Source organism: Ammospiza nelsoni, chromosome 4 (genome assembly GCF_027579445.1).
Source record: "Ammospiza nelsoni isolate bAmmNel1 chromosome 4, bAmmNel1.pri, whole genome shotgun sequence".
Lineage (NCBI taxonomy): Eukaryota > Metazoa > Chordata > Aves > Passeriformes > Passerellidae > Ammospiza > Ammospiza nelsoni.
The window spans coordinates 18,474,603-18,502,589 of NC_080636.1; the positions used below are offsets into that span (position 1 = coordinate 18,474,603).

General features: G+C 37.6%; 1 protein-coding gene across 1 annotated transcript in view; it reads left to right on the forward strand.

The window, feature by feature from the left end:
• SORCS2 (sortilin related VPS10 domain containing receptor 2) overlaps positions 1-27,987 on the forward strand; it is a 536,229-nt gene that overhangs the window by 280,624 nt on the left and 227,618 nt on the right. Inside the window, exon 4 of the mRNA XM_059470167.1 lies at positions 23,812-23,911. Coding sequence (XP_059326150.1) covers positions 23,812-23,911 — 100 coding nt within the window. The remainder of the gene's footprint in view (positions 1-23,811; positions 23,912-27,987) is intronic.

Genomic DNA, 27,987 nt, shown 5'->3' on the forward strand with positions numbered 1-27,987 from the left:
GATGCACAAATACTGTAGCAGACTTTTTTTCATGGGCACCTATGAACCGTGTTTCCCCAAGAGAAAAACTTCCCAAAACAGCCTTCCTAATAGTCCAATGCTTACTGTGTTTATTGGAGTATTGCTCTGAATGGTACAATAATCTCTCTCTTTTATGGAGATGGAGAGAGCATTAGGTTGTGGACACATGGCAATTGAACACCCTGCTTCTCTGGCATGAGCGCACCGAGAAATAAAAACAAAGAGCACCTGCTGTTCCTCAGAATGAGTCTTTGAACATTTTAAAAACTTTCTTGGCTGAAAGCCATTCTCTTCTAGGCTGACTTTAAAAGGAATGCAATTAATTATAGGAGCCACAGACCTCTAAGGTAACAAAATGTAATTATCCAGAGATTCATGATGGATTCTGTTATGTCTTGTTTAAAATGTAACAGGATTGTCAAAAGTGACTTGTGCTGAGGATGCAATTAAAGACAGATCCAGTTGGCGGGGAAGTCTAATGACTGTAGTCATGTGACCAATTCAAGGCTGCCTGCAAATTTTGGAATGGTAGTTATGTGGATTCAGCATGTTCATGATGAGTATTTAAAGACCTAATGAATTAAGATTCTGAGAACTTTTAAAATAAATTCATTAAATGTGCTCTCTCCAGCAGAGACCACAAAGATGGACCCTTTCCCCATACTCAGCAGAAAAATTTCAGTGAGACAACATTTCTAATTAAGTGAATGTGAAACATTCATTTTTTTGTACCTAAAACCAAATACATATTAATATCAGAGTACCTGACTTTTTATACGAGATGTCTGCTTAAGAGAGACCATTTTGCAACTAAAATGGAAAACATTTAAAAAAATAAAGGCTTTCTTTTAAATTACTACATAGAGATAGATCACATATGTTTAGGCAATGGATACTAAATCTAGCTCTAACCTGAGCAACTATTATAGCTGATAAAGAGGTGTGTGACTCTTATCAAAGCAGGTGCTTTGATATCTGTTGATTCAGGATAGTACCCGGTCCACATTTAAGTTAATTACTGTATACTAGCAAGTAACAGATGTGCTACAGATGGCTAGGGTGATTAAAATAAAAAAGCTCATAAATTAAGATTTTACAGGTTTGGCAGCTAACAATAAAAACATGAGTTAAAAAGGACTATATTAAAACTCAAATATTTTAGTAATTGATCTAAAATTATATTCATTTATTTCTTATCAGTCAGTTGCTGTGAATTGAATTAAAACAGAATATTGAGTTACAGACTCATTCCCATTTGACTTTACTTCTACTTTACCAACAGTCACTCTGGGATAGAGTGTGTACTCTGCTCCTGGTTCTGTGCTTTCCCCAGCTTTCAGTAAGAGCATAAACTGAGGGTCAGCCTGAAAGTGGCTGGTGATCTTTATTTTTTTTTAATGTACATATTTACATTTATGGAAATAAAGCTTCTACAGACCTGTACTGGTTTCACCAAGAATACTTTTACCAAAATTTCTGGTTTGTGGCTGGAAATTCCATGGGACCACACATAGACAAACACCTAGCTCAGAAAATGCAAGACTCTGGTCGTGTAGGCAGTGCAGGGTTGAGAAGTTGAACCAAGGGTTCCCACAGGACTGGTGGATATATTGATAAAGGTCTTTTGTTTTGTTGTTCTTTTGCCCTTGTTTTCATTCTAAGCCAAACCATACCAATATGGAATCTCAAAGATTTTTTTTATTACAAGAAAATGGTTTCCTGCCCAGCTGTGCAGGGAGGAACCATTGTAAAGTGAGAAAGATGAAATGTTAGTAGAGGAAATTATACAATCTCAGTAATACCAGTGTGTATGGATAGACTTACCCAAATTCCAAACTATAATAAAAATGTGTAACACCACATGCATATTTATGTGTGTGTAGATACATATATATGATATTTTATTTGCCAGAAGGTGTTATCTGGGCATTGTTGTATCCTGTGAGAAGATTAGCACAAGATGCACTGCAGATATATTTCCTTCTCTCATGTATTAAGTTTGCTTCATATTAATGCTTTCTATTAGTTTTGATTTTTGGATATGGTACAATATTATCAAGTATAATGCATTACTGTTCAGATACATGTTTTAGGCTTGCTTTGTCGCAGACACACCCTTAAAGTATTAGACAGGAAGAAATAATGTTGCCTTTACCTGGATTTGCATTATGAAGCACCTTCTTAGAAATCACTTTTAAATTTCTGTCATGTCATATGAAAAAGTCCTTTCTATTTAATTGTGAGACAAGAGACAAATACCCCACCGCTCACTCAGATGTACAGGAGTAAGCTGAGAGGTATTTAGAATTGATTAAACTTTCTCATTTCAGCATGTGCTGCTGGCTCTGGGGAAACCTGGGAAATTCTCTCCCAGCAAAGATAAATTGAGAGGAAATGCCTTTTCAGTGTTGAATAAACCACCTTAGCTTTAAGTATGGAGAAGCTTGGTTATTTTGCATCCAATGAAACTTATACATGTTGATATTGGAGGCTGTTTCCTTTTGTTAAACTATAGTTCAGTTGTCATACTGTACTGGCTGTCATTGTTAAATTTTCTCTGCCAAAATCCTCTGCAACTCATTGTTTCCCAAGCTGTGTGGATTCAGCTCTTCAGGTCTGTTTTCATATTAGGTTATTCTGTTTTGTTTTAGGATAAACTTTACCTGTTCTCTTTTATTCTTTCAAAATGTCTTTTTTTTTTTTTTTTCAAAATGTCTTACTATTCTTTTACCCATTCTACAGGCATTGATATATGCAATTATTGTGGGCATTTCTTTTGAATATAGTCAGCACAAGAAAAGTGATGTATTTGGAATGTGAGCAGTGAGGAGTGGAGGTCTAGCACAAGTACATACTCTACTGCATCCAGATCATGTTCAAAACTGGCTTCTGAATGCCCCACACTATAATTCTTTTGGCCAGGGGCACAAGGCTGTCATGCATGTGAATCTAATTTCTCTGGAGTCCCAAATCTGAAATCTCCTGACTTTGCACTATAAGGGATTACACTTGTTACAAATGACAACTCTATAATCCACTATCAGATTTCTCCACCAAACATATTTCTAGTCACAAGGCCTACTCAAGTTAGTGTCTAAAAGTAAGATTTTATCCCCTGCTGCTGTAGTTTTAAATTTTTTTTCCTGTGGGTAGCATGCAAAGGACTACAGTACATTATCTCCTTTGCTGTTGTGTACGACATTTCACTTGTAAGTACCAGAATTATGATGTGAATTGTTAATATTCCAATGCTGAGCTTGGAAGTTGATGGAAATCTGGCATGTAAGATGATGGGATTATCTGTGTGAGTTCAGTAAAAGGCATGTACATTTTATTGCTTTAATTGGTCACTTCCAATAAAGTAATTTTAGAGTATCCAGTTCTTTATTTTTGTCCAAAGATTTTGATGGTCTCATGGAAAGCAAACCAGTATCTAGGGGTGAATAATAGAATGAAGCTGCTACAGAGAAGGTGCAGTGGTGGTCTGAAGACTTCTTCAAAGTCAACTTCACTGGAAAAACAGAAAAGTGAGAGGAAGGAGATTCTCCTGACAACTTTGTGTTTGGAGTCAATCCATTTTTATTACTGATCTGGTTGATGGAATAGACAGTGTATATGTTTTATCTGTATATCTTGGAATCTGAAACGTTTCTAAGTATTTTTGGAAGACAGAACTGGTATTCAGTATGATGTTGGCAAACTGAGGAAATGATAGGAAAACCAGAGGAGATTAATTAATAGGTCTAAGGGCAAACTTTTGCACTTTAACAGGAATTGACAGCTTCACAGCTATCAATTAAGTGGAAATTTTACAGAAATAAAGCCTGAGTTTAAAAAGTAACCACAAACTGAACTTCAGTACTGTCTTTGTGATGCAGAAAAGTCAAACCTTACACTGGAATATATGTATATTTTATGTGTACAAGACACAGATTAGTCCTTCTGGTCCATTTGTTTTTGTAGGGCATCAGATGGGAGTGAGCCTAAAGAGAATCGGGGTGAAAGAAGATCCAACAATTAACTTGTGACAAAGACCAGAAGAATGTGGGGGTTTCATTTTAAAGAATAGCAGTCACCAAGCAATGTGTCAATCAAATATAATAAAAAATACCAGCAAAGAGGATGCAGACTCTAAATGCATAATGCTACATGGTGAATAGCAGGCTTACATGTCAGCAAAGAAAACACGAGTTAGGAAACAGGAAAAACTTTATAGTGTTGTACTATTTGGATTGTTTGCCTGAGAAAGTTTTAAAATCTTCATTACTGGAGGTTAGCAAATGTACAAACAAACATCTGTTAGGGATAAAGTATAATTTACCTGCCTTGGCAGTGATGGAAATTAAGTAGGTGTCTTTTGAAAAACTTGCAGCCCTGATGTCTGCATTTCTCTGTGGGTTTGTTTGTTTGTTTGTTTGCTTTTATTCTAATGGAAAATTGATATTATCACAAAAGAAATTTTGGGCTTTAGGACTACTTACTGCTTTGTATACTTTAAACCTGAAAAATTTTGCCTACAGGTAATTAACATTAAATTAACATTGTTAGAGTTTATTGTGATAGGCAGATCCATACTGTTACATTGATCAATAACTATTAAATGTACCTGTGGTAGGGTAAAATCAGATGTTCTGATCCTTCCACTATGTGGTCAATTCCTTCCACTATGTGTCATCCTTCGGAAAAAATTCTTTTATGGCCACGTTAAAAATAAACACTTTTATCTGCTCTGATATCTTGGTGGTAAATGAAACATATTTTTAGTATTTTAGCTTTTTTAAAAGTGTCAGAGTTATCAGAATAACTCTTGTGATCTTCTGAAATTTTGAAAGCACATTAAGAAAGTTGACTCCAGTGGCACATTGCCCTGGGTGGCATTAGGGTTTGTTATCAGCTTCCATAGCAATGGTGCAATAAAGCAAAACTCGCCTCCATTCCTTCAGTTTCATTGTTACTCTATGCTATTCTATGTGGCATGATACTGAAATTTAAAGTGGCATAAACTCAGATTGAAAAGCAGTGAGACACCTTTATCACAGAGAGGAATAGCCTACAGCAGGAATTGGTGGGAATTTGAGAGAGGCAAAGGATTCAGTTTCTTGTATCCCTGTAATTGCCTTTGCCAAGGTGGAGGTGGGCATGGCAGAGCAGGCAGGGTGCCCTGGGGCATTTGAGGTGGATGGGACACCTGAAGGAATCCTTTCTAGAGGTGAGTGGTTCACCAGTTATCCAGCAGTTGGCAGCTGTTCTGCCTGCCACCAGGATGTTTCATTTTTCATAGAGAAAACATGTTTTTAATCCTGAGAGGTGCCTCTGTCAATGTGGATTATAGGTATGCTGAAAATGTGTGTTTAGATATACTGTTCAGTAATGGAAGGATTGAGGACTGAAACACTTTTGCTGAGTCGAAAGTTATTTTTACAGTACTTATATACAAAATTTAATATTGTATACAAAATATTCTTTTAGGCACTGTGGCAAGAAATTGGAATTTGCTAATTATTACTGATGCTCAAATCAAGAAGGTTCCTTTAGCTTTTTCATGCTTTGCATATGTTCACATTTCTGCCCTAATGCATTTTCAGTTCTCTTTGTTATCTGAAATATCTTGCAGATCTGGAAGAAGGAACAATTTCTATCAGGCTGGTTTGTTCCAAGTTGCAGCATTTCCTCATGGGTTTATGCTGTCAAATACAGAAAACAGCCCTGTTAGCTCTCTTGGATTCTCATTAAAAGTTCATAAAATCATAGAATGGCTTGGGTTGGAAAGGACCTTAAAAATAATCTAGTTCCCAACCCTGTGCCATGGGCCAAGTTGTAAATGAATTTGCTATTGTACACAGATGTCAGCTCCATAATAAAGGTAGAACACTGGAATCAGATCCCTTTATTGCTGGATTCAATATCCATTTTTTAAAAAAAGAAAATCCATTGATGTCTTTGCTATAAGGAGTAGCCCTCTGTTACTGGAGGATGTGAGAACTCTTCATGGCAATACCTGCGGGGCCTTAGCTGGAGGTTGGTTTATATGACTCTTACGTGGTACAGCCTTTTTCACCTGCATGCATTTTCAGACAAATATGAACACTCACTAAAAGTAGGTGAAGAAGAGGAGTGAAGAAATATTTGTGCTACTGACTGATGGCATTTCAACTTTTCCATAGTGAAATCAAATCTTTATGAAAGCTGAAGTATTCCAAAGCATATTAACCAAGCAATTCCAAGGTTGATATTGAAGTTTTCTGGGGGTAAAACACTGCCAGAAAGGAAGAAGTGCAGACCAGCTAAAGAAGCACTTGTTCTGTGAAGAGGTTTGTTGGGACAGGTATGGTGATTGTTCTTCATCTCCATGCAGCAGAGATCACTTTTGTTTTACAGTTCTGTTCAGTCAAATTACCTGTTATACTTCTGTTCAGTCATTATTAGTTCCAAAAAGAGGAGCAGTGTGTCTGGGGAGTGCTCAGGCAAGAGAGCATTATTGCAGGCATATGCAGTACACAGAGAATAATTGAGAGACTTGCTCAAGGGTATGAAGTTCTGTTACAAGTGGTTCATGAAGTGAACAAAAAAAACCTCTTGAACTGCTCCCCCTGCACACTTGTGTTGAAATGGTCCCAAGTTGGGGAGGAGAAACAGTGATTTTGATTATGGAAATAACTTTTGCTTTGGATGGGTACATGTTCTAAACTGAAATGATTTTTAACCACTTGGATAAGCAGATTTTGAGATGAAATCAGTATTTCTAAATGCTTGTCTGTAGTGAAGGGCAGTAGGGAATTAACATTTGCATTATGAAGGACTCTTTCAAGAATGAATTGTTAAATTAGAAAGTGTTGTTGTTCTGCATCATCAGGGATAGTGGCAGAGAAATGGAAGGATAATGCTGGAATATTTACTTGTGGATGAGCAAGTGGTTTTCCTCATGAGCACAAGGTGACCAGGAGCTCTGGCTCCTGTGAAAAACCTCCACAACTGAGAAGGGCAGCTCTCATTAGATCTTGTCTTCTGCAAGTTCTTCCAAACTCCTGGGTGTATTTGGGAGTTTCAGTGTGGCATATAAACAGAATCAGCCCTGATAGGAATTGTTACCATGTATTTCATGGCATGTAGACCCAATTCCATTTTTCATATCACTTTGTTTCTAAACTGATTGTTGTTCTCTAGGGGCAGACTGGACCCAGTGTGGGTCCTCTGCTTCTGTCTGCAGGTGTTTATTCTGAGGTGAGGAGCTGGCATTGTTTTGTTCTGTGGATGCAATTTGACCGACAGTATGGTAACATTACTCCCAAAGTGAGGATTAACTGCCAAGCCAATACCATCATGGGATCAGAGAAGGTGCAACCCAGAGGAAGATTGTGGCAGTTAAATTTCCCTCAGAAGTCTTCTCTGTATTTGAATGTGTTTGAGATTGCAGTAGAATTTGGTTTCAAACAGGAAGCATATGGCAGCAGGCTGGGGAGCCAGGTCTTGTGCTGGGATACAGGACATCAAAGAAGCCACATGCCTAATTGAGTCTCTTCTTCTGCTTGAGTCAAGCAACAGAATATTGTTTTCTGTGAATATTAGCTCATATTTGAGAATTAATTTATTTCAGTCCTGTCTAGACATGTCTTTTGTTCATCTTCTACAAATAGACTTCAGCAAATGGCAAAAGGATTTTCCTAATCAATAGATTTTTAACTATGCATTAGAGAATTCTTGAGGATGGCAGTCAGAATTTATAATCACAAATACTCAAGGCAGAACTCTGGTTCTCCAAGTCTCAAGTTGATCAGGCAAAATTAAATTTATCTGTGACAGGGCATAAGGAAACATTTCATTTTATGCCGGACAAGATACAGGTCAAGAATTACTTTACAAATATTCTGAAGCAACTATCATTGATACTTTGTAAACAGTAATTTGTCTGAATAACATAATAACAGTGTTCTGTGATATATTGCTGTATTGAGATGAATTTAGTGTTCATATACATAAAAGTCACAGAGCTTGATTCCAAGTGATTTACTTATGTAGATGCCTTTTTAAAGGGGGTCTTAAAGCATGAATTGTTTTCTGGCTCCTAGCATCTCTTCCCTTCCTTTATACATCTTTGCAGAATATTTACCCTTTTCAGGAAATGCAAATTATTTCACCATTCTCAGTTTCACCTTTTCTCAGTTATAATGGAAACTAGGGTGGTGAAATGGTGAGTGAGGTCTTCCAAAGCTGTGGAACTGCATTGCAGGTGTGTTGTTTTCAATTGGCAGTGCATAGTGATATTTGAAATATTCTGACAGAGACCCCCTTATTTAACATTTTTTGGAACCAGTTGCCTGCAGACATAATACTTGATATTTAAGGATTTTTTCTTCTCTTTTCTGTAGACAGGACAGTAAATTGACACCAAGTGTTCTTAGGCTGAAAGAGAAGATAATAGAAAATTCCAAGGCAAATGCAAATAGGCCTTCTCTACTTTGTCCAAGGATGCCTGACATTGCTATCAGTACTGTTAGTGATGCTGTACTGGCAATTTAGATTAAATCTGTGCCTAGCATGTCCAGTTTTCAAAGTAAGGACTAATGCATTTCTCTCTCCTTTCTCTGCTACACACTGAGTCTTGTGTAATCACTACCAAGAGATAAGAACGAAATAGGAAGAAAAAGTAGCAAAAAACAATGCTATTGTCATGGGGATGGCAAAGAAAAATAAGTAGAAAAGAAAGATTGTATGTGCAATTAGTGCTGTGATAATAATTGGAAATGCAGTTACTAAAGGTCAGCCATCTCCAAAGGCAAATTTTGCTTTCCTGCTCATAGAATTTGAAGTGGAAGTAGGGGTAGGGTGGGCAGCAGAGGATAACAGATCATATTTCTCTCCTTAGGTCTTCTAATGATGAAGTCACATACATCTCTCATAATTGTATGCCTTGCAGTATTGCTTATTCACTACAAGCATGGAAGATGCTTCTCTCTTCCTATTGCATTATACTCTGCCTTTGTGTGTCTGCTGCTCAAGGGATTGAGGAACAGCAGAAATAATTCCCGCCCACATTCTTTGCCTTTTGACACATTTACTAAAAAAGACAAGGTGTTTTTTCCTCCAAATCTGTTCCTAAAGATTTGAAGAGACAATCACACAGCATAAAATGAAAGCCTGGAAAATCTACCTACTATATACATAATCCAATCTGTATTTTCTTTAAGACATTTCATTAAAAATCTTACATAAACATTCTTCTTTTCTTTCCTTTTATACTTGACAGTATGTATGTAAAGATGTGAGAGTCTGAATGTGGTGTTATTTATTGTTGTTATTTAGTAAAGGCACAGAGCTGAAATGAAAAGTAATCCAAACCTCATAATAATAAGTAGGCATGACTCATGGATTACTTCTAAAGTATTTGTTCCATTAATCCAACTCTACTGTGTGGTTTGAAAGTAATTACATTTTGAATATCAGCGTGAATGACTTAAAGATTTGGGATCACTTGAAGTTTCTTATCAATCATCAGCTAATACCCCTTACTTATAATTTGCATTTTTAACAGAATAAGTGACTCAAAGCTACTTCCTATTTTACTTCTTTTTATAGTGGTTTACAACTTCCTTTGATTGTATGGTAATACCCTTCACATTTACATCCTTTAGTGTCTTGGAGGCTGCAAGTATCAGTTAGTTCAATTTTAATGCTTTATTGAGACAAATCCAAAAGTTTCTCTGACCTTTTGTAATATTTGGGGGACTATGAAACATCTGAAGCTCAGTTGTTTTGAATGCATATTTATTTATCTATGTAAAATATGCAAAATATTAGAAGAATCTGAGACAGATCCAAAAACTACAACAAAGAAAATAATTATCAACTTTAAGTGCTAATCAAAATGCTATCCACACATAGCTGCTGCTAGCCCATATGTGGCCAATGCAAATAGGGACGTGATGTGACTGTTCCTTGTTATGCTAGATTAGTCAGTTGCTGGAGGCACAGTACTTATATAGAGGACAATTTCTGTGGGATTTGATGGGTCATCTGATTAACATATTTTGTATTATTCTTACTAATCTCATGCAGTAGAAGAGATGAATTTCCAAGCAGGTAAATAAAGAGAGTGCAACTATATTCACACACAGAATATTCTTATAATATATTCTTATTCTTATTCTCCCCTTGGAAGGGGGACAAAAGGATCATCAAGTTCAACTCTTAAGTGAGTGGCCCATACAGGCGTCGAAGCCACAGCTTTGGACTCTGCTCTAAATTGGAACAAAAGATCACTTTTCTTTCTGAGACAATTATGCAGTTATGCAGCAATGCAAATATTTAGGAAACACAAAAGAAAAATATTGCCGTATGCAGTGTTTTAATGTCATAATGATAATGAAGAAAGGAAAGCATTAGCACTTGAAAATATTTCCATCCTCCATCACACTCCTTTTTGTGACTCTGAAGTGCAGAAATGCTGGCTCATGTTAGTGATAGAAAAATTCAGTTCTATACATTGTACATCATGATGAAAAAGCAAACCAGCTTTGAGGCTGCTTCTCACACTTGCCCAGAGCTTGCTCAGTGAGAGCTAAGAAAAAGCTTTTTAGGTTCTGGAACTATTTCTGGAAAGTATTTTGCATCTGTCTTCATCTCATGTAATGTGGCCTGTCTTGGTCTCAAAACATAATGTTCCTCAGTCCAAAGAAACAAAACCAAACCAATAAAAAACCCGTAGTTTAATGGTTTTACTTGTCTTTAACTATAAAGTAGAAGAATGAAATTTGTGTCTCTTTCTTAAAGTACATTACAGGTGACCCTACTGTCCAAACTCATTTATTATTATTATAAGATCTTTTCAAAATCAAGATGTGCTGACATCCCGTCTTTAATGCTCTTGTAAATCCTGAAGTAAACAAATTTCAAAGACACTTGACTGGTACTGTAAAGACAAGGTCAAAGGGTTGAATGACATATTCTCCTCGTACAATAAGACTACCTATCAATCAGTTTTACTAGCAAATTCTTAATAAAGAGGAGAGATCAGAACATGACGAAAGTGTATCTGGGAAAATATATGTGCAAGATGTCCATTTTGGTATCCTTGGAATAGTAGCTAATGATGAACAACCATTACATGCAGCCTGGAAATATGGTTGTCTCCTGTAGGAGAAAGTATTCTGCAGTTTATTACTTCTGAAAATTAGAAATAGCAAAAATCTATTATGTTAAAGTGGTCTCAACTTTTTAAGTAACTAAACTTAAATGTGTACTGAACACATTTAAGTAACTAAAAGAAGTAAGATGATTAAGTTTAATTTAAGAATTATAATGTTTTAGTGTTGATAATGCATGGAGGGTAATTTACAGGCATTAAAAATTATTTATTTCAAGTATTGCATTCACTGATGATGCATTTGGCAAATACATGCTCAGAAGTTAGGTAAGTTTTTTCTTTCAATGTGCTGAAAGATTTTGGCATTTTTTAGCATGCCCCAAAAATGTGTCACTATCTTTCGTTTCCCTAAATTTTCTGTAGAACTTTTTCTATGGGGTTAAATGTTAGACATAGGTTAATAAATGGTAATGTTAAATAGAGCCAGTCTCCCACTTTAATAGTAGGACACAGTCTAAAGTTAGACAGATGGCTCTGGAAGAAAGAAATTCCCTTTACCTACTAAGCAAATATATAAAAACAACAAAATTGTGACTTGAATATCTCATTGTTATTAGCAAGAATATTAAAAATCAGAAAAAATATAAAATGCCTGTATGATAAAGCACTTCAGGTGATTCAGCAATCAAGGAATTATATGTGTCTTTAAGATATATATATATGATTATAATGAGAGTCTGTCTCAGTAAAAAGAAAACAATTCATACCTGGAGATCCAGTCTGATCCAGTCTGCATTCAAGATACATTTACATATAAATTTACACATATTTATATTACACTTAAATTTATACACATTTATATGCACTTTAATTTATACACATTTATAAATGTATCTTGTGTGGTGAATTTGGCAGTGCTGAGTTAATGGTTCATTGGTTGATAATCCTGGAGGTCCTTTCCAACGTGAATGATTCTATGATTTTATGAGAAGGAGAGCAGATAGCACTCTGGTTTTCCATGGGATATTCCACAGATGTAGGGCAGTAGGCATTGAGTGACTCCTTCTCACCACCTTACTGTTGCTTTTCTCAGTGATAGCTGGAGTCTGGATTTCTTTGAAAAAACTGCCCTGAAGTGGAAATGATTTGGAAATAAGAACAGCAAATGTATCTTGGTCTCTTCCCAAATGCTGGCATGTTGAGTTTTAATTCACTGATGTAAAATCAAGCTGGTTTTCAAGTAATGTGTAAAAGGTATTTAATAAAACATGTTTGGTGGGACTAGTGGCTAGAATTTGGAATCTGTGCATTTATTTGTGGAGTAGTTGTGTCATGCTGAACTTTTGCTGTGAACTGTAGTCTTGACCGCATACACCAAAAGGTTTGCCAAAGCTTTCATAGGGTAAATTCCCCAAAGTGGGCATTTAGAGTGGAACCAACAACAGCAGAAAAGGATAAAAAAAGCTTTCCTTGGGCAAATCTGGTTTTTTCTCTTTATTTTAGCTTGACTGCTTTGGGCAGTTGAATAAGACTGCGCTATATGACTGCAAAATGACATTTAGATAAAATGCTTTTGTGCCACTTCAAATGTAGAGTTTGGGATACAGCTATAATTTCAGACTTCACATCCAAAGATTATGCAAGCTCTGTGTTGTAAGCACTTTTCTTATCAGTAAATGTGAAGGTTTCTTTTGTTAGCTTAATCCACAGTGCTGCCAGTTAGTAACTTCTTTGGAACAAGCACACTCCAAGCAGAATTCAGTTCTGCTGAACATAAAGCAAAATAACAAAGCTTTTGGTTTTAGTTTATGAAGTTGTGGATTCCCCAGCAAATATGCAGTGAATTCCTCCTATGACTTGGTGATGCTTTAATTGTGTTGGTTGTCTCCAGAAAATTACTTTTGATGCACAGTATCTTCAGCAAAGTCAAATAATGTAATTTAACTTTCAGTAAATGCAGAATCACAAGTTGAGTGATGTTGGAAGGGACCTCTTTGACATCATTGAATCCAGCCCACAGTGATCTAGATCTTATCCAGTTGACTTTTGAGTATCTCTAAGGATGGAGATACGTCAAGGCCCATGGGCAGCCTGCGGTAAAAAAAAAAAGAAAAGAAAAAAATTTCTTATGTTTAAACAGAGTTTGATATATTTCAGTTTTTGTCCATTGCCTCTTAGCTTGTCACTGAGCACTGCCAAGAAGATTCTGGCTCCATCTTTATACACTCACATCAATTATTTATATACATTGATAAGGTCTCTCCTGAGCCTTTTCAGTTCTCTCAGCCCTGCTCTTTGTGATACATGCTCCAGTTTCTAATCACCTCTGTGGCTTTTTGCTGGGTGTACTCCAGCATGTCTGTGCCTCTCCTTCTGAGGGGCCACAATGCTACACCACATCACTGCAGCTGTATCTCAGCACTGCTGAGTGGGAAGGTTTCACCTCCCTTGGCCTGCTGGAAATGCTCTTCCTGATTCAGCTAGAGACACTGTAAGCAGCCTTTGATGCAATTGCACTTTGTTGGCTTAGGTTTGATTTGATGTCCACCATAACCTCCGGGGCTTTTTCTGCCAAGCTGCTTTCCAGCCTGTTGCCCTCCAGTACATACTGATGTGTGGGGTTATTTCTTCCCAGACACCCCAACAGCCTCAGAGCTGCATCTGCTACAGGCATCTCCATCTGAGCTTGAGTAGTAGGTGATAGGGGAAGCAGGAAAACAGGTAATAACCTTCATTCCTACAAAAAAACCTCCTTTTTAGACACTGGGTCACTTTTTTCTCTTCCTAGTCTCCTTTAATGTCAGACAAGAATGTGATTGAAGTTTTCAGCTCCTTCAGTGCTTTGAGTTATTTTGGGTGCTGAGAACTATTCTTATTCTGTGGGGGTTGTTTTAACTTGCATTTGAAATTACATGTCAGTAATTTACAGTGGACCAGGCTTCTGTTAGGGGCAGTTAGTCATCACCAAGTGAATGGATGTATTAGCATGTCACTGTGGTATATATCAACCTCCTCTCCCATAAAGCACAGTGGCAGCTGTAAATACACTCTTAGTGTAGCTTTCTTTTAAGAAAATAGATCTAGCAAGGCATGTATTCAGAAGATCCTTTCTACCAAGGATCATTGCCTTACTGTTTTATTTTTGGAATGTTCATTAACATGGTGTGGAGGCACCATGGGTCCATGTGGAGGTGTTAATGGCCATAAAATTGGCTGCTTCCTGTACTTGTTTCTATGAAGTGTGATCTTAGTTTGGAAACTCCTGTGTAAATGCGTGTATTTGTCTTAGGATTCTGTTTCCTAGCAAGCCGTGACACAGTGCAAAATGTGCTGCAATTGCTGTGGCTGGCCCTCTTAACCTGTCAGCATAATTTATGGGAACACTTCCCGACACCTTCTGCTGCTAATGGTCTCTCAGAGTCCTGCAGAAAAGGCTAGTTCTGCCTCCTAATTTTAAGAGCCATGATGGTGGCACTGCTTGTCTCTTTTCTGGATCTATTTTGGATTTATGTCTGGCCAAGGGTTTGAAAGAGCTGCTATTAAAGCAGAAACATCTGCTGGGGCTTTATGTGCTGCTGGCTTGCCAAGTTCAACAGGAGGCCAAACTACAGCTGATGGGCTCAGCCCTCCACAGGTGTCACTGCAGTTACAGGAGAATGACTGTAAGGGAAATTGGGCTGCTGAAAGCTCTAAAAAATAAATAAATAAGTAAATAAAACCCCTTAGCAACTGTAGAATGTTGTTAGGGGATTATGGTTGGGTTGATTAGCAAATAGCAGAAACAAACCTTGCTGAAGTGGTTGTGAGTACCTGAATTCCCTGGTGCCCCTGATTGATGCAGCACCTGAGATGTGCCTCCTCCCATTCCTACCAGCTTCCCATCATGTTCTGCACGCTGCCAGCTCAGGCAGCACAGTCACTCAGTGGTTTTAAACCTATTAGGAAAACCTGATTTTGTTTAACTATCTGAATGTTTTCATGATTCAGACACATCATGACAATCGTTTGTGGCAGTCATGGGTGAGGCAGATGATTGTTTTGACATGGACTGTTTTTGAAGGAGAGGGATTCAAAACAATGCTTTAAAATTCCTTGTAAAGGTTTTGTTCTGATGCAATTTTAGTAACTTGAAATAATCACTCCTTTGACACTGGGCACATGGGAACTCACATCTTGGATGAACTTGAGCTGCATCTGAGCACTGACCAGCCTCCATCCCAGATATGTACTTGCAGTTTCAGAGAAGCATTCCAGAAAACTCACAACAGGCAACAGTGGGTCTCTGATAACATTTCCAGAGTCTATTTTTCTATATTTACTTGTTTAGGATTGTTATTTGTTTTAAAAATGTCCAGTTACTCCCTTAGTTTTGCCATGCATTTGGATTCAGGTGCAGAATAGCACACTCAAATTACTGACAAAACTTCATTTGACTTCATTTACCTTTTTATAAAGTGCTACACCTGGCCATATAGTTCATTTTCCCTCTCACCTCCCCTACAGCAATCATAAAATGGAGATCAGCACATCAGCAGGAAAAGCTAAAACTACAATTGGAGTTAAAGAAAAGTTGTGCTTATTGAAGAGTGGGTAGAAGACTGTTATAGTTGGCAGAGCCCATTGCTAGAGGAATAGATAATTGCATGTGAATGTGCATATGCAATTTATTAAATTATTATCAGTTCTTTTTTAATTTAATACATGTTCCTATTTCAACTAGTTTTATCCAGTGATTACAAGAAAATTTGCTGTTCTGGTCAGAAAGCACAAGGCCAAATTCTCTCATATATCCCAACATGTTTTTTGCCTTCCAAGAAGCTGCCTGACTGAGAATAAAGTTGTTTCAGAAATATTTCAGCTGTGTTTAGTGGTTTAAATAAAAAGCCTGGGCTATGGGAAATGCCTAGCATTTTTCCATGGTGGAAAATTTTAATGTTCCTTGCAAACCTCAAGAAAATATTCTTGAACCATCTCCTTTCCCCAAAGAACACAAATATGTGAGATAAGAAATTATTCCTTTGTAATTACTCATTTCCCTTCACAACACTCATAAAGGAGAAATCATACTGGAAGTGATATATGTGTGGTTCCACTTCTGGCAATATGGTTAGTTAGCATAATTTTGGAAAATTGCATTTTAGCAACAAAGACTTCTTTTTCCTAAACTAAAAAACCCCAAACAAAAAATATGCCACCAAAACCAAACCCAACCTTTTTTTTTTTTCCAATGATAGTTGCCTAAATAGGTGTAAGGAAGCTAGTACTATGTAGGAAATATTAATTTGTTTTGTAGGTAATAACTGAATAGTTAATCAAATAGTTAAGTCTCTCAAATGCTCCATAATACACTCCATTCCTTGCTAATGCAGTGCTGGACTTGCAGCTGCTGAAACTGAATCTACACAGGGCTGTTTCTTATGAGAAATGCCTGCATACTAACTGCTGGTTACACAATACATCAAATTCAGTAATGAAAGTGTGGTAAGAAATTGATCTTTCCCTATTTTCCACAATTTCATTTTTGTTTTTTACTCCCTCATGTAGGTCACTGGAACTGTTTGTGGGAAGGAACTGTAAACAGCATTCCTGAAATGATCCAAGAGCAGGACTTTAAAACTGTTAATTTGACTGTGAATTGTTTCAATAAGTTTGTTTTTAACAGGAACAAATGACTGGGATTGAATGATTGTGGGGGAATTTTTAATTTGCCCCCAAGCAAATTGAAAATGGGGAATTTTTAATTTGCCCCCAAGCAAATTAAAAATTCTTGGTGCCCCTTAAGGGCAGCATGATCCAGCACATGCCCCAGCTCTTCCATGGCTGCAAAGCTAAGGAAGAAATAACCCAGAGCTTTTACTTTTTTGCAAAAATAAGACATAACCCTGTCTTGCTGGCTGTGTCTTGTCTGCTTTGTCACTGTGACACTGCTTGTTTCATGCTTGAGTGGATTCATCACAAGGATGTGTGTAGTGCGAGCGTGGCTACAGGCTGTACCTTCCAGGACGTGCTGTCAGCAAGTGCTGTTGTTGGTGATGGAATTAATGCACCAAGGCAGTAGCTTCAGAATAGGTGTCTAACCTAAACTAACACTTTCTGAGAGAGTAGGAGATGGCTGCAGCTAATAGAAGCTAATGTGATGTTTTGTCAGCCTGTAGAATATAAAAGCTAATTGTTGCAGCTGTGCAGCAAAGTAATGAGGAGCTTGAAAATGTAACTGATAAGCAGAGTGATTATAGGCTAATGAGCAGGATGTTTGTGCTATATTGAAGGACTAATGAAGGGCTGCAAAAGATAACTGCTATGGTATACAGTGAGATATGCAGAGTGGGAATGTTTAAATACAGCACAGGAAGATATGTAGTAGATACTAAAGACACAATGCTGCTAACTATTGGAGTTTGAGCATGAGTGTTGTGTTCATTGTGCAGATGAAGCAATTAACTAAAACCAGTACCTGATAAATGCATGACAGAAGATACTAGTAAGGGAAGAAATGATACTGTACATAAATACACATTGTATAATTCACATATCTCTATCAAGTAACACCCCCATCTGTACAAAGAGCTCTGTTTATCACCATCCATGTTGTCTCATAAGAAAACATGAATGGTTCCTGTACTTGTACGAAGCATTGGGTCTAGACAGCTCTGAGATAGGGTAGTTCCTGAAAAACGTGGACTCAGAACATTTTCTTCAAAGGTAATTGCAACATCAGGGTAGGAGATTGTAGCCTGGCACACCAGTCTGGGGCCCAGTCAGGCTTGGTACCATGTGGTGTCAGAGGACCGGGCTGTGTGCGTTGCGAAATAAGGTCATGTCTTATTCGTCACTCTGACATTAGCAGCCAGAGCTCCTGAGGAGATATCTGGCTCCCTAAAGCCACCTGCCATGGTAATCCTGGCTTTTATTGTTGGCCACAGAGGACTGGTTTTCCTTCCACTGTGGCTAGTTGAATTGGATATGTTTAAAGCTTTGAATAAAAGCCCAGTTCTAGAAAATGCGATGTTTATGATCCTTCTTGAGTCTTCACTTGATGCAAATGCAGTCTTTTGGGTTCTTTTATTTTTTCTGCCCATGGAATTTTTGAGGTCAGCAATTTACAATCATTAACACTTGTAATTATTGGAAGGAGTCTCTATAACTGTATGAGTACAAAATTTCAAGTTGCACCATGTCCTGTACACAGCAGGGCATTACAGAACAGGTCACTACAACTAAAAAGGCATTACCAACAGCTTTTAAAAAATCTGTGTTATCAGATATGTGATCAATATATGATATCAATAATTGATAAGTGAAAACAGGATATGTTAATCTCTAGTGGTTTTGGAAAAGTAGGTAAACCCTCTATTGCCTAAATATGAAGTTGCTAAAATATTTCATGTTACCTCTAGCCTGTGCCATTGATTCTTTTGTGTAAAACTGGATTAAGGAAGAAGCATTTCTATATTTTTGGTTTTGTGAGGGAAAATGTGTAATTTCCAAAAGGCTCAATTTTCTGGAAAGTAGAGAGAGAGAGGTATTTCCAAAAAATACTCTAGCAAAACTGATAGCTGATTATTAATCTGTTAATTGGATTGCTGGGTGTTAATTGGATTGCTAGGGGTCCTATACTTCCACAGTCTTTGAAGAAACTTTCATCCACATGAATTCCTCAATATATGAATTGGGTGTTGGAATTCAATGTTACTATATGTTTGTTCTCTGAAGAAAGGGCTTTGGGGCTTTTGAGGCTTTTGGTTTTGTTTGAAAGGATTTTATGAGGCTAACCAAAGCCTCTGCAATTTCCACATTGGACATGTAAAAACCTTTGAAGGCTTCTGTGCTATTTAAGTGAAGATGATGAGTTAGTTTTCCGCTTCTTTAATGATGTTCCTCTGGTTTCTTCCCTTTCAGTAGGCTTGTCCTGGTATTTGTAGCTGGAACCTGTGATGTATCTGTTTTAGATACTCCGTCAGCCAGTTCTTCATTACTCTGCTGTAGTTATCTGTTTTCCTTGCACACATTTGAGGTGTAGTCAAGAGTGTTGTCTCTATTATTCAGATGAGGGACCAGAGCACAAAGGAAATCCTACTGTTAGATGTAAGTCTGTCACCGAGCAAGAATCTAAAATAATTTATCCTGTATTTTAAAAGTTCATGCTGTAAATCTTGGACTGTTCTGCTGACTGAAAGGAGGGGAAGGTGGGAAGACAGCATTTGCAATAGAGTCTGGAGAAAATTAAGTGGGAAGCAGTTGAGTGAGTTTTATGTACAGATCCACTCTTCCTTGATTCTCTAACGTGCATCTCAATTGAATCATTTTTTTCAACAATTTCCCAATTATCTAAACCAGCAGATCTTTTGTATTCTTTTCTTTCAAATAGACTTTTTTTAGTTTCACCAGTTAAGTGGTCCAAGAGTCATTTGAAACCTCTTCATTGTTGTCTTCCAGGATTTCAAGTTAATGGAGCTTGTACAATATGACTCATTTGACTAGAATGAATCTTGAGTTAGTCTTCAAGAAGAAAAAGTAGAGGAAATCTGATGAACATGTGTGTTAAGTGTTCCAACCATTCTCTTTTGAATGTGTCTCTTCAATTCATTAAAAAGAAAAGGAAGGAAGCATTTTTTTTTTGCAGTTGATTGGGAATGCAACTTTCATCTCTAAGAATCTTAATTAACATTTTACTATATTAAATTTTAATTTTTCTTATATATTTTTAAATATCTACTTGTAAATAAAACCTGGAAAAACAACTAACAATGAGCAATGTTGAATCATAGGTGTGAGTCACAGGGGAGAGCTTTATAATGGTAGTGAAGTTCAGAAAGGCAAACATTTGGTTCATGTCTCTTTCAGTATCTGCTAAATTTCTTCTTCTTTCTCAAAATTTCTGTTGGGAGATATCCAGATCCAATGTTTAGGTACTGTTCCAAATTATGTTAGACACAGATTTATTTTACCCCAAATCTAAAAAATTTACATTTTTGAGGATGACACCTAAATTTGCACAGAACTTAGGGGGTTTTGGGAGTTTTATTTCATGAGAATGCATTTCTTTACCACTTGGACGTTTTCCCTCCAATTTTTTTGAGCTTTCGATATTAAGCTAAAAGAGATAATTATGTCTGTGCTGTAATATCATTGTATGATTTTGAGGACTCTTATCTGAACATGCTGTTCTTTCTGTGAGAACTGATTTTTTCCATAAAGGGAAAAAAAAAAAAAAAAAAAAAAAAGAGAAGACTAACACATATTACAGCAGAAGCATGTACCTGACTTCAAGAACGCCACAAACTGTCTGGCTCAGGTTGTGTGATGTCTGCATCAGTATGTGAGTAATCATATTGTTCCACCATCCAATGGTTCTGTCACCTGAGTACTGGAAGATGTGTATCCTGTGAATCCTCCACTGAGTTTTGCTCAATGAAGAAACACCCTTGTAATCTATAACCTAGAGTGCACAGATGGATACACAGCAGCAGGAAGCAGCCTGAGTATAGCTTGCTGTTTCCCCTGCAATGTCTCACATAAAGCCAAAATTCTGATTGACTGTGTCCAGATCACTTAGAACTGCAGATCAGACCCTTCTTTACAAAGGCAGTCTGTACACATCTTGTTCCAGTTTATGGAGTTGTGCTGTTGTGCTGCCACTTCAAATAAGCCATGGTATGAGAGGAAGTTTTACTCTTCTGATCAGGTACATGTGTACCCTCTTTCCATTAAAACCATAAAGGGCTCCTCCTCTCCTCAATTTTGTACAAGTACAAATAAATGTTGAAATATATATTGAAATAGGCGTGTAATGGGATCACAGAATTCATCTTCCCCAACTGTCTGTAGCTTTGTAGTGCAATTAAAGGATATTCTGTTCTAGCTGCATGCTTCAAAATGTTAGTTCTTTCTATATCCAGTCAGGAACTTCCAAGTTACATCTTAAGTGAAAAAGTTGAGGTGACCTGTTTTCTCTGCATTATAGTAGATTTGGAAAACCAATTATTTTGCACAGTGCTTGCCTTGAATGATGTCCTTGAGCTATGTCCTCTTGTATATAAATGTCTCAAAGAATAGCTGACATTCCTGGGTTCTCTCAAGTGTGGGCTATAGTAAAAAAGATTTGGAAGTCAGAATACATTCTGACTCTATAGATCCATAGATCTTCTTCCAGTCATGTTTTTCCTGTTTAGGCACTTTTCAGGACATACAGTTGTCTATTTTCTCAGGCTGGAACTGGATTTCTTTTTTCCCTTGAAATTGCTAATTTTTACCTGAAAAATTTTTTTGACTGTATAGTTTTATTACATTTATCTGAAAATACCATACTTAGTGCTCTCATCCTGTTAAAACTTCATTCATTTTTTGCATTCTATCTATAAGTCATGAGAATTAGAAGGGAAAGTTTTGGACTAGAACTTTTTATCTTGGAACTTGCTTATCTTTTTTGGGCTTCCTGCCTGTACTCTTTTCACACATTGACAGAGTGGCCATGGTGTCCTTCGCATGGTGTCACTCTCCAGTGGTCCCATTGTATTAATCCTGGAACTGCCTCTGCAATGTAAATTGAATCATCTTTAAGGTTCAGAGAATTATTTCAGGATGTTATTACTGGGCTAATCACTGACCTGATATTCTTCCCTCAAAGAGAATAGACTAGGTTATGTTTTCATTATACCTACTTGTTCTGCATGGTTTCAGTACATCTGTCTGAAGTTGATATTTTAAGTCTTTGCTTTAATTTCTTTCTGTCAAATACCACTGGCAAATTAGGTGTAGCACTGTCCATCCTATTCCCCTTAGAATTTTAATTAGTTCTGTGCTGAACACTGCAGTTTTATGTGTTTGATATCTACATATTTATTTGTCAAAATCGAATTGCTATGATTCAGTTAATTCTCTAATACATTGCTGTATATCTGCAGAGAAAGCAACATTGTGGGGGGAAAAAAATCCCAGATCAATTCTATTCAGATAACACTATAAAATGGCTAAACTCACAGCTTTAGGCTGGAGTTTATAGTGTTTTAGGCCTATAGTTTATAGGCCTGAGTGTCATAGTGTTATGACCAGTTGGGTTGGACCTCTAGCAGAATTAGTATTGGATAAATACTCCACTAAACTGGTGGAGAAGGAAAAAAAGCAAGGTAATCATGAACCTTTCTAGGTATTCCTTAGGACCTGTTTCAGGCATATCACTGTCTGCCCACTATGCCTGCTGATGCCAAAGATGTAGAAAGCTGCTCCATGGCAGCAGCTGAAAGTTCCTGGATCTTGTGGAAGGCTGGATTGGTGAAAGCACAGAAGGTGCCTCTGGCTTCATACAACATGCCCTCCAACTTCAGTGACGTTCTGGGTGACACTGGGACATAGGTGGGATGCTCATGGTGGCCTTCTGTCGGCATCAGCCCTTCAGGGAATAACCTGCCTCACATGGCTTGGAGGAAACCACTGGCAGTGGGCTACTTCTCAATGTGTACACACTCACCCAGGGATTTGGTTCTTCTCTGCTCTCTCTTCTTGTACTCCCACAAAGTTCAGCAGTGACTGCCCTGGGTGAGGAGCATGAGGCACCAGAGCTTGCTGGGGAGCAATGAACAATGTAGAAAGGGACTGTAGGGCAGAAATCACTATACAGGCAGTGCAGTGTCACACTGGGTGGGACAGTCTTGTCATGGTTCGCTTGGACATGAGAGCTTTTGAGTGGTCCCAATTGTTTGAATGATGCAGAGTTAGGACAGAGTACCTTCAGGCCTGCTTGTTATTCCAGGGAGAGAAAAGGGTGTGTAGAGTGGAAGTTCTCACACCAACTCTCTGTCCTAGGGTGTGCTTCTCGGTGAAGAAGGGACAAGTGCCTTAGATGTGTCTGAGTCCCTTTCCAAATGCAAAATGGATAACTGTAAATATGGAGAGGGCCTGTGGTACAATTTGATCCTGAACAGAACAAGCAAGATTTCATCCAAAGTGATTTAAATTTGGGTGTGACTTGCTTTGAATTTCTCTAACATTTCTTTATATTAACATTTTACTTGTCCGTTCCTTTTGTAATTGAAATTGGCAATACAACTGCAGAGCACGGGTGCCATTTTTCACTGGCAGCTCTTCAGAAGTATGGAACAAATTCTGCAGAGTGCCCACATTTAAAATACTCATGGAGATGTCTCTGTGACATACTGATGGCCAAGTACTGACTTTCCTTTTTTTAATTGAAAATTCAGTGATCTTTTGAAAAAGAGCTGGAGGAGTGGATGGGATACCTTTATTCAGTACTAATTCTGCTAGAGGTCTAATGTGAATCTTCCAGATCTTGGGCCAAATTCTTCTCTTAAGCAACAGCAAGCTCTGAAGTCAAGTCTTCTTTTTCTGCATAGCTGAGGAGATACTGTTAGTGCTTGCCAATGAGCCTGTGCTCTTTATAGCTCCTTTTTTCCACCTTGTGGGTGGTGATGGAAAGGTGTACGTGACAGGCTTCTGTCACTGAACAGAAAAAAAACAAACTAGCACTGCAGAGAATTCAAAGTACAGACAGAACTAGCCATTTTTTTCAAACCTAGAATTTAATTTTCTTCATAGTAGTGGGTTTCTTTTGGTAGCTAATGAACACTGAAAAGAGCAAAAGGATAGCAGAGAAGCATTGAAAATGGACAGTTAGTGCACAGGGGTTTTCTTTGCAGAGTTTCAATGCTGAAGCCTTTAGAAAAGAGCACTTACAGATGTTTGATTTCTTTCAGGTCTTCAGATTTTGGGACATTATATACAAAGTTGAATCTACAGCCTGGGATTGCCACTGTTATTGACAATTTCTACATTTGTTCCACCAACAAAAAGAAGGTATGTGGCGAAAAACCATTTTTGTAGTGCAGGTGAGACTCTGGGACTATGTAAAGAGTTTTTTACAGGTTTTCACAATATAGGAAACTTATTTTCATGATGGTGAAGATCACCTTTGTGCATTTGTGACATACAGAAGTGAGATATTTATTGCTCCTGAATAGTACAGACAGAAAAAAAAATTACCTTGATGGATATGGGAACCTTATGAGATCATTGACTCATATGATTCCTGGAAATCAAACTTTCATAGTGTTTTCCCTGTAAATGAAAAAATGAAATTCTGTGGGTTTTCACACATCCCAATGGATTCTGGGACTAACATTCAAACTCTTCATCTTTAATACACAAGGTTCTTAACATGTTCCTTAATATAAAGTATAGGGATTGGGCAGGCTGTCATTGATTATGATGTTTATCCTGTGTAGAACCTTAATTAAATAAATTTTAAAAACTCCTCCCCATTAAGCTTTCTTAAGAAATGTTCCTGCATCATTACTAAGAAACAAAACACTTTTCCTGGAACCTGGAAAGGTTAAGTGGACTTTATAAGTGAGAGCAAAATCAACCCACTGAGTGTATTTACAATGGATGTTATATTAGAAGCAAAGGAACAATTATTATGGGGACAAAAAATCACAGTAACAGCACTTCTATGTCTTAAAAGTGCCTGTGATTTAAATGGCAAGAATTGTGGAGTGCAATGTGAAACATAAGCACAGTGGCAGTGGGTCTTTCATGAAATAAGAATTTTCTCTTGATAAGGGCCTTTTAAATCCAGTGTAATACAGAAACACTGATTTCCAGTAGAGGCCTCTAGTGGAAGATTGCAAGAACAGTGTTTGTTGTGTTTGTCTGTCTGTTTTGCTTAATCAAAAATCAGTAGAAATCTGTAAGGCTGCCTTGGTGATTAAGTACATATTGTATTTCTCTTGAACTTGTCACTGTAATTTTGTGGCCAAGCTGTGCTATGTCTGAAATTGGTAATATATTTTTAATCTACTGCAAAGCCAGAAAGTATTATTTTGTTTCTTAAAGTGGAACTGCCAACAAGCACAAAGTTGCTTCAGATTATGTGTTTCAGATATACAATCTACTGGTGGTTTCAAGTCCAAAAGAATAAAACCAAAAATCTTTACCCATCTCAGTTTCTGGAATAAAAGCTAGAAGGATGAGATGGATGAGAGCCCTATGGAGGATCTTTCCCAGCTCAATCAGCTACAATATCAAAGCCTGCCCAAGCACAAGTGTTCAGTGACAATATGATTATGCCATTTGTGTGAAAAAATAAACAGCAGTAAGATCACTGCTAAATTTCAAACCTGAAAAACACACCAGTGTTCACAAGAACCCTCATCTTAATCCTGTCTAAGAAAAATCTATATTCTCCTGAATTTCACAAGTTGAAGTTCTTAGAGATACACACCTGAGGAGCTGAAGCTGTACTAATCACCAAAGATCAGGAACAGACCTGCCCTTAATAGGCCACAGCTGTGTCCAATAAGAAGAAGAGTGCTACAAAATAGTGGGTTAGCTGGGTGAGGAGAGAGTTGGAGTTTGTTGGTTGTGCTGTGAGGAGATGGCCATGAGAAATCACTGGAAAGGTATGGAACTTTTGAAACAAGATGACAACGCATATCTCCCTATCTGTCTCTTTCAGCACAGTTGCAATGGGGGGAGTAGAATATTTTGAACTCTGACTCCCTTTTCTGAGCTGAGCAGAAGTCTTAGGTTTTTACTTGTTCTTGATGTTACTTCAGATCATTATGGTATGGGTTTACTTCAACCAGTTCACATCTTTTAAAATGTGCTGAAAATGGAAACTGGAGTGCTGATTGCATGTACTGGAACTGAGTGTGCACTTTAAATTTAAAGCATAAGTAGTCCCATGCTACCACTTAGCATTTAGTGACTGGGAAAATACATGAAAGCAAAGGTAAAATACATTTATGGGGATTTTTAATATTTCACAAAGTAAAAAGTGTTCTGTGATTTAATTTCATTTAGCCATTGTTCTTATCTGTGGAAGAGCAGATTCTGCACATTTAAAGCTCATCATTTCCACCTCAGTGTCATCAGGGTATTAACCACACCTGATTTAAGTTCTATAGAATTAGCTATCTGGTCAAGCTCTCTCCCTCTACAATTTAAAAAAAAAAACCCAAAATACCAACCAAACAAACAAAAAAAACCACAACAAAAAAAGCAAAAACAAAAACCCAAACAAACAAAAACCAACCAAGCGAACAAAAAAGAAAACACCAAAGGAGAAATATGGGTATCTCCAGGCAGTTCATACTGTTAAAATCATAGTTCTTTGTGAGAATTCAATGAGAATAAGGAGATCTCTGTAACTGACTTTGTTACTGTTGTGGGTTTGAACAGAATCAAACTGTGGCTTCCTACAAAGACATACAAAGAGATGGGTCATGGTTTAACCCCAGCTGGCAATTAAGTACCGCAGTGCTCTTGGCTCATTTCATCCACCAGTTCCCTCAGGGCTTGTGGATTCCTCTCATCAAGTCCCATGGACCTGTGCACCTTTGGGTTCCTTAGATGGTCTCAAACCTGTTCTCCTCTACCATGGCAAGTTCTTAATTCTCCCAGTCCCAGCCTTTGCCTTCTTTGATTGGGATGGTGTGGCTAGAGCTCTCATGGACCAAGAAACAAACAGATTATTTGTTTGTCAGTTTTGAAATGCAATTAAATGAAATAACTGCTAGAAGGCTCCAGTCTAGCTCTCAGGCTGACATAATTTTTACAGTTCATAGCTTCCACTATACCAGCTCCTTGGAGTGGCTTAGGCTTTCACTCAACTTGCCTCCACTCTGTGAGCTGCAATCATACCAGAGAGAGCAATGGACTTCTAAGTGAGCTTTATACAGTAAATGTGAAATAGTTCTGTAAATTTTCTGTGAATGACTCTAATTTTCATTTTCTTAAGATATACTGAAAATGATGTAGTTGATTAAAAAGTGCATTAGCAAAAAGTACAGCAGCACCCTTTTCACATAGTACTATGTGGAAAAAGGATTGTAGAAAAACCCCCACAAGGTTATAAGGTAAAATATTGGAATGTTGGGGACTGAATAAGCTGGAGGAAGTATGGAAATCATCTATAAACCTCACTATATTAATTCAAAAAGTGGCACATTCCATTTTGCTTTGGAAATGTGCCATAGCCTTCTATGAACAAGCTGTGGTGAGTACTGTAGGCCTAAGTTAAGAATCTGGAAGGAGTTGTATCAAGGTCGTGTCCACACAATCTTTTGCCAGTTGTGGTAAATTCATTCTCTCTGTGTCTTTTTCTGGCAGAAGGCAGCAGAACTCAAATGCAGAAATTGTGTTGCTGCAGTTACCAGAGGACTGAAGCTATGAAACCAAGTTTTGACAAGAAATGATGGCAAATCTCTGAAGATAGAGCTTTAGAGGGCTTTGTTTGTTGCCCTGAATGGACCTTTCTGATGAAATGATGGGATGGAGGTGTGAACTGTGGCTGTATTGTTTGTGAGGCAGAGTTAAATTGCAGTCAGCAGCTGCACAAGTAGAAAACATTTTGACCTACCTGCAAATGACCAAGTAGGATCATAGATCATCACCCTAAATGCCATGAAACAGCAGAGAAAAAGGCAAGGTCACACTCTAATTAAGAGTTTATGCTTCCTAAGGATGCATTAACATTTTGTTTGCATTCTGTCTGGTTTTAGTGTAGTATAAACCAGCAGCTAAAGACACTGATATGGTTTTGGAAAGCTGTAGACTAGTGAAGGGGAGTTCTGCTATGCAAGCTCTCTGATGCTAACTTCTCCATTTGAAGCACTTTTTCATTCATCTGTGTTATAAAATAGCTTTTCCCTCTGCAGTCTTGAGGGGTTGTGCAGTGATAAGGGATGTCCCTGCACTTTAAACAACAGAATTTATGCAATTATCTCCTTTTCAGTAATTAGCACATGCTGATAGCATCAAATGGTGCAGGAAATCCATCATATACCATGTGCAGGAAATAATTTGCTTTGTGTTCTCTGTTTTTCAAACCAACATTTTATTTGTGACTTGGAAGTGTGATGTCTGTGGTT